At 34.9% G+C, this 12,170-nt stretch overlaps 1 protein-coding gene across 1 annotated transcript in view; it reads left to right on the forward strand.

Annotated features, from left to right (window-relative positions):
* The first annotated feature begins 739 nt into the window (after positions 1-739).
* USP8 (ubiquitin specific peptidase 8) overlaps positions 740-12,170 on the forward strand; it is a 36,364-nt gene continuing 24,933 nt past the window's right edge. The window contains exons 1-4 of the mRNA XM_045162070.1: positions 740-931; positions 3,990-4,134; positions 8,586-8,671; positions 10,435-10,597. Of these exons, the coding sequence (XP_045018005.1) occupies positions 828-931; positions 3,990-4,134; positions 8,586-8,671; positions 10,435-10,597 (498 nt within the window). The 5' untranslated portion in view covers positions 740-827. The remainder of the gene's footprint in view (positions 932-3,989; positions 4,135-8,585; positions 8,672-10,434; positions 10,598-12,170) is intronic.

The raw sequence follows: 12,170 nt of genomic DNA on the forward strand, positions 1-12,170 counted from the left end.
GTTGGAAGGGATGAGTATCAAGAAATGAGAAAGCATTAATATTTAATGTAAAATGTGACTAGAATCAAAGCAAATTGGGGTACTTTTGGAGTTTCACATAGGTGAGCAGAAGCCTTTTCCCCCCTTAAGTTGTACCTTACTCAGCATCATAGGAGTCAGTGTTCATTGATGTCCATTCATCTAATATTACTAAACTGATAGAATGAAGAGCATTAAGATTGTGGAAATAAGTGATAGGGGAAAAGTTATCTCTTTTTTAATTGAAGTATAAATTGATTTACAGTTGTGCGAATCTCTGCTGTACAGCAAAGTGACTCAGTTATACATATATATATTATACATCTTTTTATATATTTTTTCTGTTGTGGTTTATCACATATTGAATTTAGTTCCCTATAGTTTGCACCCACCAACCCCAAACTCCCAGTCCGTCCCTCCCCCCGGCCCTCCTCTCTACTGTGCCTTCCCCGCCACGATAGCAAGTCTGTTCTTTATGTCTATGAATCTGTTTCTGTTTTTAGATAGGTTCTATTGTGCCATATTTTAGATTCCACATATAAGTGATATCATATGGTATTTGTCTTTCTCTTTCTGACTTACTTCACTTAGTATAATAATCTCTAGTTGCATTCATGTTGCTACAAATGACATTGTTTCATTCTTTTAATGGCTGAGTAGTATTCCATTGTATATATGTACCATATCTTCTTCATCCATTCATCTGTTGGTGGATTTAGGATTATGTGTCTTATTTTGTTTCAGAAAAGAACTCCTTTTAATGAAGTACACGATTCATTGTGGAAGTGGAAGAGTAAAGATTATTCATCATGCCTGCCGTGGCTTCAGTTCCTAAAGAACTCTACCTCAGTTCTTCACTAAAAGACCTCAATAAGAAGACAGAAGTTAAACCAGAGAAAATAAGCACTAAGAAGTATGTATACTTTGCTAGTTTGAGTCATATTCAGGTATCATCTGTTATTGAAAATTAGAGTGTTCTATGAAGTGTTTGGTAAGCTAAAATGGTATAAAGAAAGGAAACAATTATCTTTTTTTCATGAAAGCAAAAATCCCCTTCGAATTTCTTTCCATTCCTGAAAAAGAGGTATTGAGTTAGGTCTTCTGTAAAAGCAAAGTGATATAAAATAACTTTATGAAACGTGGGGGATAGCTATTAACTTTTAATTTATTTCCATTTTATTAAATGAGTTAGAGAAGTTCTTAATTTTATCTTGGCAAAATACATACATATTCTGCTAATATGCATATTATCTGTTCTCTGGACAAATATATCACATTGTGAGTTTAAGAGGTAAAGTCTGCAAGGATTCTACAAACCTCATTCAGCCACAGTTAATGTCTTTGCAACAGTATAAATGTACTTAATTGAAGATCATTTTTATTCTTGTGTATCTCACATATAAAATATGGTTCTAGCATAGTCTTTCTTAGAGAAGGCAATGGCACCCCATTCCAGTACTCTTGCCTGGAAAAATCCCATGGATGGAGGAGCCTGGTAGGCTGCAGTCGATGGGGTCGCTAAGAGTCGGACATGACCGAGCGTCTTCACTTTCACTTTTCATGCATTGGAGAAGGAAATGGCAACCCACTCCAGTATTCTTGCCTGGAGAATCCCAGAGATGGGGGAGCTTCATGGGCTGCCATCTATGGGTCGCACAGAGTCGGAGATGACTGAAGTGACTTAGCAGCAGTCTTTCTTTGATTAAAAAAAAAGAAATATGTATTTTTTTATGCTGTATTCAGCACAGTATTTGTGCCAATTTGACATGAACTTTTAACGTAATGGTTTATTTTTTGTGTGCCTGTTTTTGAGGACATGCGGTCTGTTTATGTTGAAGTCGACTGTATGTTGTAGTAGAGGCTAGAGATAATACCTTCCTGAATTTGCCCTGAGATAAAATATAGTAGAAATGGAGAAGTCTGGGTATTTTGATATTTACTGGAAGTTATTTAGCTTAAAATGGGATATCACTAAAATTGTTAACTTGTTGATAGTTTTATCTCCGGTAAAGGACAGGAGGCAGGAGGGGAACTTTTCTTCTGAATTTATTTTGACCAACAAAGAAGACGATTTGGACATATGTAACTATATTATTACAGAGTTGAGAGAGTTTCAGAAAGAAAGGTGGGTCTTGCCAGCCTTATACCCTACACTTGAGGCAGTCAGATTTTAGAAATGGGGGGAAAACACGTGTTCTGTGACTGGAGATAAATGTAAGGCTCTAAAAAATAATATATATGATTCTAAATGAACCTGCGAAGAGGCATCTTAAACCTGTGATTGCACTGGGACATCTTTATAAGTCATTTTGTAGAGGAAATGAACAAGATGGGAAGAAAATATCAGTACAACATGGATGAAGACAGAATAGTAAGAACTTAAAGAGGATCAGGAAAGAAAAGTCTAGAATGAACTGATACTCTTAAAGGTTACTAAAGATAATATGGGCTTTCAAAAAGATTTTTGGGTGGGGAAGGGGTAGGAAGAATGAGAGAGCGATTGGCCTACTTCTTGAGCCAAGTTGGTGTTGATGGGGTGATAGAGAAAGTAGTTCTGTTAAACTCGCTTGGAATGATTTTCAAATAGGAAATAGTGGGAAGGATAAAACCACCTTGAAGCTTTCTCAGAGAGCTTCATCTAATTTTAAAATAGATAAATCTGTTTTAGCAATGTCTGCTTTAGCTCTAGGACTACCCTGACCCACAGGAAGTAGTATGTTGGAGGAACTTCCTAAATGTACCACCACAACTCATATTGTTACAATGTCATAGTACTAGTCTAGCGGATGCTAGAATCCTTTTAGGATGTGTGGCTGGTTCATTGGACTCACACAGGCATTGCAGCCATCTCAGCTACATCTGGTATGTATGGGCCCATGAGATTTACATGCATCTTAGTGAAAAGAAGTTTGGAAAAACCTAAGGGCTATTGCACCCACTCCTAAACTCTTAGAGAATCTCCTTACTAAGCTCTGGTTTGATTTACCTCTATTCTAGGCCTTCAGCACTGTGCTTGAGAGGGCATACACACTGACAGATCGTCCTTGTGTAGGACTGCCTTCCGTCGTAAAGACTGCTTTGGCCCCTGTTCCTTTCTGTGGTTTTCTAATTCCTTCACCTGACCAACTTCATCATTAATCCATGTCTCAGTCTTAGAGCATAGTTTGAAAAATATAGAAAACCGGATGCACTGCTTTGTGGAAATAAATTATTGATAAAGCGTATTGTGTATAAGCATTGGTACTATAACTTGGTTGGTGAAACTTTAGTTGTAGGTGAATGAATTCCTCTTGTGGAAATGTTTGTTTTATTAATTTGCTTTCAGAGGACTATTAAATCAGGAAAATGTCCTTAGAATGAATGCCATAGAATCCTCAAATTATTTTATTGAAGTGGAGTTTTAAGATGACATGTTTTTAGACTTTAAATCTCTTTTCCTTTTAGGGCCGGTGAATCATTCAGCTATTGTGTAGAAAACTCTAAAATATTAAACTCATGTCCCCTTTCCTGGCTCTAGTTTCTTGGGTGGGGAGAATTTTACATCATGGTTAGTTAGAAAAGAGTAAGGAGAATTGAAAAGTATTTAACTTTAAAATAGTAACTATTTTATCTCCCCTACTTCAATATGAGTAGTATACAGCTCTGTTCTTTAGTTGTAGAGTATGACTATTATATGGATGCTGGAGGACTGTTTGCCTCAGGATTATCTTTTGTAGTAAATCTTTTAAAAACTAGTCTTAGGTGCATTTTGAACAGTTTGGTGACATACAAAAAATTTAGGAAATGTAAGTATTTAATTGTAGCATAAGGGAAATTTTCATGTTGTATCCAAACTTATATCTAACTTTGTATCAATTCTGAAGTAGTGCAGTCTAAATTATGAAATGTATTGAGATTCTCTGTAGACTTTATACATGACTTTTTCCTCCCAGATGTCAAGTGTTATAATTATGTTTTCCTCTGATTTTAAGTTATGTCCAGAGTGCCCTGAAGATCTTCAAGACTGCAGAAGAAAGCAGATTAGATCGTGATGAGGAAAGGGCCTATGTGCTCTATATGAAATATGTGACTGTTTATAATCTTATCAAAAAAAGGCCTGATTTCATGCAACAGCAGGTACCCTTTATTTCTAAGCTTTTATTTGCTAAGTTATTGTCACATGGTGGAGCTGTTGATCTCTAAAATTTTTAACTAACCCTGAAATTTAGCAGCAAATTCAAATTCTTCTGCAAGCAGAAAAAGCTAACTAAAGATTTACTTTAATTATTTACAAATTTATATGTGTGTGTGTGTGTGTGTGTGTATACATACTCACACTGTATACACATACTTCATTTGCTTTGTATTAGAACAAGTTTATAGCAACATAGACTCGTAGTTAGTTTTCTGTTGGAATTATTGCCAGGTCAAATGGAAGGATTCAGTTTATTCATGCATTAAGTAAGAAATATATGACTGTAGTTATACTTTTTCAAGAGTCAGGGTTTAGTCACTTGTTTTTATGTGATAGCTCTTGTATTTAATTGACATCATAGCCATATTAAGGATCTCAGCTTGCAAAGTTAATGTTGACCACTTCGATTTTTATATATTTATTTATTATTTTCAGTCCTTTGAGCCAGGTGCCTTTCTTTGAATTTGCTGAAGCACCAGGAGGGATGGTGGGAGAGTTGTTAGTGGGCAAAGAGAATTTTTGGCTGGGATAAGTGTTGCTGGAGAAGATGGTTGCATTTTTATCACACCAGAAACAAACGAAAGAAGAAAACAGAAACTGGGTTAAAGAAATGGGAAGAATATTGTGTTCATGGTTCTACCTTTAACCTAGGAATGATCTTGCTACTAGAGAATAGTAGCAAAATCCTGCTTATAGATTTCTTACCTGGTAGACAAGCCATTCTTGAATTAATATTGTGATTTTTACCTTGATTCACTAGTGGCAGAATTAGCTTGTCTCATTTAAATTGACTTATAGAAGCATAAAAAGAGAAGTTCTCTTACTCTTCAAAATAACCTTTTTTTTTTTTGTCCACAGTAATGGGACTGATAATTTCTTTTGGTTGTGGGTTATGGGATAATTTTACTATTTTCTTTAATGGTGGCAAATGATTGCTGGTGTTTCTTCTCACCAGCAAAATTATGCTAGTAATCTTTACAGGGTTTTAGATCTAGCTTTGGAAAGGTAGCCCCTTGCATTTGGAGCTTCATCTTCCTGTCTAGAGGTGGGTGGAATGGTCCTGCCCTTGGAACATTCTTGAACATACTTACCTTGAACATACTTTATCTGAGATAAAGATGGAGCCCTGTTTTGCACCCTCTTTGATGGTTTTTACCATATCTGTTAAAAAGATACTGCTTAGAACCAGTATATAATTCATGTAGTTAATACTTCCTGTCATCCCTGATGTTTTTCCTAACTCCACTGGAAGATTTCTGAAAATAACAATTATGTAATGGACATTTTACTCAGAGGGTCTTTGAGTCATGTTGTTTCTGCTCAACATAAAATTGAAGAAAAGCTACTCTGCTAAATACATACGTATGGGTTATGAAGGACTACCCACAACTAAAAGCTTTGGCTTATTATGAAATAATAAAAAGAACCCAGTGCTGGAAGACCCTGGTGGCATCACAAAAACATCACAGACGGGTGGAACATACCTGGGTTGGGATTGCGCTCTCTCACTTTGGGCTCCTGAGCAAGTTCCTTCATCTATCCTGAGCACCCCCAGTTCCTGTAAAGGGGAACCTCCTTGGTGGGTTGTGGTAAGAATCAGAGATAAGTCTTGTATTATCATTCCTATCATACTGTAAGTATTCTATAAATATTGGATGGGTGATTGAATAAATGGTGGCAGTTATTCTGCTTATTTCTATTGTAAACATGTTTTATTCATTAAAACATAAATCTGAATTCTGTCAGAAATATAAAAAAGATACTGAAAGATTTGAAGATTTGGAGAACTGCGGTAGTTTTGGTGTCTGCATTTTTGTCTTTTGTGGTAGAGCCAATTTTTTTATGTACTTACTTAACTTTTGCTTTATTTTTCTAACTTAGTGGTTACTTTTTTTTTCTTTGACAAGATTGGGAGTGGTTATGTATTTACTTTTTTTTTTTTTTTAAGCTTGAAGAGGTTGGAGTAAAGTTTAATCAGTTAGAAATTTTTCCATTTCCACAGAGTATCTATTGCATTTCTGAAGAATGTATCATTAATAGTTGAAAGTGGCAGGACTTGTTCAGGTGAAGAAGCTCCCTGCAAAGGCTCAAGTAGCCCAAGCTTTTACTTCATATGCTGCAGATATTCAGTTCTTGGTTTTCTGTAAAGGGATTGTTTTTTTCTATTTGATCTGTCTGGGGTACCACATCTGCTTCAATCTTAGAACTGTTTTTTGTTTCATTTAGCTCAGCTTCTCTGGTGCAGTTTAAGTATGTGAAGTATTAATTTTAGTAACTACATATTTTCTGGTTTTCATCCTTTAAATCCAAAGGGACAGAATGTAATGTGACCAGCCTTCTTCAGAAACTTAAACATTTTTCACTGGTTTTATACCAAGATTTAGAGAAAACTTGTTAATGTAGCAAGTTCACTAGTAGGAAACATGTTTATTATTTATTCATTGACAAATATCAGTTTATGAACAATTTTTTAGGGTTATCTGAAAAAAAGGGAAGGCAGATATACTGAAAATATTAGTACAGTAAAGTCTAGATGCAGTTAGAATATTTTTATTCCTTTAAAAAAATTTTTTTTACATCTCCATGGTGATCTTGATAATTAATCCTAAATATTATTATTAGTAAACCATTTTGTTCAGGAAGCATAAGAATTGCTTGAATTTGTGTGTTCAGGAATAGGTAAACCAAGAAGCAAATGCTTTTAGTTGTATAAGTATTGGACATTTTTTTTATTCTGCTAATTATCAATGCTATTGAAAAGTTCAAAAAATGTTATACTTACTTGAGCTGTGTTCCTTTAAGAGCACACAGACAGATAATTATTGACAAGAAACCTCATTGATATTAGGGGAATGTCTTCTGGGAGTTTTTAACAGCCATGCCCAAACATAATTTTTTCAGCATTTCAACAGTGTTAAGTCAGGCTTTTAAATGAGTTCATACCAAAAAATTAACAAAGCAACTCATAGTGTTTTTTTGGTTTTACTTTATATTTTGTTTTTATCAGCGAAATGTTAATGATTATATTTTATTTTCTCTTAAAGTAGTACATCAATAGTCAGAACATTGTGATAATGGAAGTAATTCCACTTCCCTTCCACTACAATTTTTAGTTGATATAATGTTGAATTAACTACTTTTATTAAAATTACATGGTGAATGCCCTTTTATTTATTTAATCTAGAAGAATAAAATCAACTAAAATACAGTCTGCTTTTAGGCTAGATAGACATATGATAGTTGTTATCAACAAATTTATCCTACCAGCTCTTCCATAACTTTTGAGTACAATGTCATTTGTGATGAATTGTGCTAGTAGGCTCTGTTTGCAAAGTCATAGTGATAAGCTGTGGCAAATCAGTTGCGTTACTTAGTTAGCTGAGTCTCACTATACTGCTGTCATGTCAAACCAGCCGTGATTTGAAAACATCTCTGATTGCAAGATCCAGTGAATGTCCCCTTAGGGAAGTGATTTTTTTTTTAAACTTCATTTTGCTTGTTAATAATTTATGTACTAAACCTGTGTGTGTTTTAACGTAGATACATAGATTATATTATTGATGATTTATTTCCTGGCATTTGATTTTTTGTTATGGTTTCCTCAAGTGTAAAACTTATTTTATATCTACAGTGATTTACCTCCAGTTGGGACGTAGGTAGGTATAAAATACAGGTAGAAGGAAACATCGGAGAAGGCAAAGGCACCCCACTCCAGTACTCTTGCCTGGAAAATCCCATGGATGGGGGAGCCTGGTAGGCTACAGTCCATGGGGTTGCTAAGAGTCCGATAGGACTGGGCGACTTCACTTTCACTTTTCACTTTCGTGCATTGGAGAAGGAAATGGCAACCCACTCCAGTGTTCTTGCCTGGAGAATCCCAGGGACGAGGGAGCCTGGTGGGCTGCTGTCTATGGGGTTGCACAGAGTCAGACACGACTGAAGCAACTTAGCAGCAGCAGCAGCAGAAGGAAACATCTCAGTTTAAAATAAGAAAAATGCTATGCTGTAGATCAGTATAGAATTTGCTTTACTGCTTCTGAGACTAAAAAAACTAAGTAACAAATTTACAGTAGGAAAATATATATTGCTTCTAAAATATGTAGTTTGCTTTTTGGCACTTATTCATAAGCAATGAAAATAGTATTTACACTCCTTAAAGGTGTGTTACAAAGTACTTACTTTTAAGCATACTAATGATATGAAGAAATATTTTTGAAACAACTGGAGAAGTCATGCATTAATGTAGGTTTAAAGTTTTAAAAAGGATTTTATTCAGTCGTAATATTTTTATCTAAACTTGTTTATATACACAGCATGATTTTGTGTTTTTAGCATTAGTGCTATGTACAGTAGCTAGTACCAACAGTATGAAATGGTTTTCATATAATTTTAGGACCACTTTCATTCTATACTTGGACCTGCAAACATCAAAAAAGCTATTGAAGAAGCTGAGAGACTCTCTGAAAGCCTTAAACTCAGGTATGGACACTATTATGAAATCTTTAGAAAAATGTATATTTAGAAGATAAAAATAATGTTTAGAATTTGTTCATTTATATATGACCATGCATATAAATTTCAGTTCCTGGGGAAAAAGTCTTACTTGTGTGTTACCATTAATATTCTTTACTGAAAATTTTAAATGTTTAGACTGATACATTGTTAAGATAAGCATTGGTGTATTAGATTATAACTCAAGTCCATTTTTTTCTAAGTTTCTGACAGGGTTCTTCAGAAAAACATGATTTTCTCATGTGCCTCATGTTGCAGTGACATGTTGTAACACCATATGTTTCAGTTTTTAGTCATTAGTCACTCTTTAAATAACAAAATTAAAAGGGAACTATTTTTAATTCACTGTTTTTTCTCAATGGATTTTCAATACTTAGATCAGTTAATAGCACCAGCCTGTTATAGTTAAACAGGTTTTCCCTTGCTATCTTGAAAGTGAAGTGTTCTGTGAAACCATACCTAAGCTGAAATGGCAGAGGGCGAAGAAGCAATACCTTAGAAGACATCTTGTTACCAGATGCACAAAACAAATAATCGAGGTACAGCACAGATGCTCACAGACACAGTGCAAAGCTATAACAGTTTGGTGCTGAGATGGTAGTGTAGTTCCTGGGGAAGGAGCTTGGCAGTGCCAGCTCTGCCCAGGGTGTACACTACTTCTCTAACAGCTTGCTGAAAAAAACTGCTAAGCACTTGTTTTTCATTTTTCACCTTTTTCTATAAGTGAAAATCATCTTCAGATTTGTTTCAGTCAGTAAAAACAGGTACTCATGTATACTGCTAAGTCGCTTCAGTCGTGTCCAACTCTGTGTGACCCCATAGATGGCAGCCCACCAGGCTCTGCCCTCCCTGGGATTCTCCAGGCAAGAACACTGGAGTGGGTTGCCATTTCCTTCTCCAATGCATGAAAGTGAAAAGTGAAAGTCCCTCAGTGGTGTCCGACTCTTCATGACCCCATGGACTGCAGCCTACCAGGCTCCTCCGTCCATGGGATAAGTCTTTTGTAAAAGTGAAGTGGCATAAAGAAAACTTTGGAAAAGCAGGGATACTTGTATACATCATAGCCTTTACTTAGACATTATCTTTTCCAACTAATGTGTTCCCTTGGTCCTTTCCAGAATTGCTAATCTTGGGGTTGAAATGTGTTAAGGTGGATGAAATCATTTAGAATCACTATTCCCTTTCTCCTTTAGCCAGTTAATCAACCAAGTAGAATTAGAGTTTCTTCTAATTTTGGGATTACCCATTATTGTTTACTCTTGGATTGCCTAGATTTCCCTAATCATACTACTAATAGCAATAATCATGTTCTTTATTCCTCCATCTTTGGGGCTTTAGGTTCTTTCACTTATTTAAAGTCTGTACTTTTGTATTTTGAGGTATTGAATAATAAGGCTTTATAGTTAGTTTTAGGATTTTAGGACTGTAAATCCTTTGAAAAGGAAATTGCAGCATATTTGAATCTTAAAAGGATTGAAATTAGTGAGAGGCAAAGAGCAAAAAGAATATTAAACAACTTCAACTTGAGAGCATAGAGTATCTTTTCAAGCTTTTTGAGCAATCTGAAATAAATCTACAGAGGGCAAATTTGTGATTTGTAACAACACTGGCAGAATTGAATTTCAGTTGAAAGAATACAGCCATAAAATATCTCAAGGTGAGGAACTGGATATGTTTTACTTTCCACCATTATACCAATAAAAGACATCTTGACTTCTTTTTTCAACTAGATATGAAGAAGCTGAAGTTCGGAAAAAACTTGAAGAAAAGGACAGACAGGAGAAGGAGCAGCTGCAGAAACAGAAAAAGCAGGAAGCAGAAAGAGAGGATGATAGCACATCAGATAAAAGTTCTTTGGAAAATGTACTAGATGCCAAAGACAAAACCCAAAAGGTATTTCAGGTTTATTCTGTGAGCTAGAAAGACTGGTTCTTTTTGTCAGATGATTTGCTTAAGAAAAATTGAAATACCACTATGTCTTTTCTTTTTAGGCAATAAGGATAATATTTAATGGGTTTTCACTAGAAATTGAATTAATTAATTCTAGCTTTAGTTGATTCCAGATTTTTTTTTGATGCTTCTACAGAAATATGTTGTGTATATTGTTAGGTTTTAGCAGTCATTATAGACTTTACTAGAGTTGTGGAAAGGGCATTTGAACTGTGATTCAGTATATCTGAGTTCGGGTCCCATATCAAGTCTTGCTTAACTGTTTTGGGACTTAGTTTGGCCAATGAAGGTCTTAAAATAGATGATCTTTAAGGTCTCTCCTTTTTAATAAATGTAATTTACATTAGGGAAAGATTTGGTACACTGTTTCTTTGGTATGAAACCTTTTTTCTATTCTTATTTTTTCCCTTTTACTTTTTCTTTTTTTCTCGGTCCCAATTTCCTCTTCCTCTTTGTCTTCTTCTGGTTCCATTTTGTTCAACAATTACTTGTAGTTTTTTCAGCTGTATCATTTGTTTGCCAGAAACTGTTAGTGATACCTACCAGTTATCAATATAACTCCCTGCCTTTAACCTCCTCAGAAGCTATTCTTTGTAAAATATAATTCCTTAAGCACGTTTGAAATTCACGTAAAAATTTCTAATTTAATTTTTCCTAAGCATTTTGTAGCTTTCGCCTATCATTTGTATATGGGTCATCACTGATTTCATTAAGTAGTAGTAGTAGAATTGCTTCTGTTAGTGGGTGAGGTACTATGTAAAAAGAAGTGAAGAAATCCAATCTTTTGATTTTAGGAACTCATAATGTAAGATAAATAGTACTGCTGTAGAGACATATTCATTTATAGGTCAAATGGCTAATAAAAAAAAGGTCAAGATTCCCAAGAATTATATGAAAGGAACTTTTAAACTTTGATTTTGCTGCTTTTCCAACAGCAAGGCTATCTTTCATTACTTTTACTTTTGTTTAGCCTTTTTATATTGAAAAGAGAATACATTTAAATTCTGTTAACACAGCTTCAATAATCAACTAACGTTTGCTATGGTTTTTATCTGCACCTCTTCTTTCTTCAATCAAATTCTGGATGACATATCATGTTACCGCTAAGTATTTTAGTATGCTTCTCAAAGAGAGGAACGTTTTTCTTAATAACTACCATGCTGTTTTCCTACCTCACAAAATTAATAATAACTCCCTGATATAAATTAAAGCCCAGTCTATACTTATATTTACCCACTTGTCTCATAATGATTTTTTAGAGTTGATTGGTTTGAATCAGGATCCAAACAAGGCCCACTCATTGTCTTTTGGTTGCAATGTGTCTTAAGTCTCTATAGCATCCTGTACTTGAGTCTCCTTTTCATTTTTCATTTCTTGCATTTGGCTTTTGAATACTAGATCAGTTCTATAAAATGAACCACATTCTGGATTTATCTGGTTACTTCCTCCTTGTGTCACTTAGCTTGTTCCTCTGTCTCCTGTATTTCCTGTAGGCTGTAAGTTCAGCCTAAGAGCT

The sequence above is a fragment of the Bubalus bubalis genome, chromosome 11 (genome assembly GCF_019923935.1).
Source record: "Bubalus bubalis isolate 160015118507 breed Murrah chromosome 11, NDDB_SH_1, whole genome shotgun sequence".
Taxonomy (NCBI): domain Eukaryota; kingdom Metazoa; phylum Chordata; class Mammalia; order Artiodactyla; family Bovidae; genus Bubalus; species Bubalus bubalis.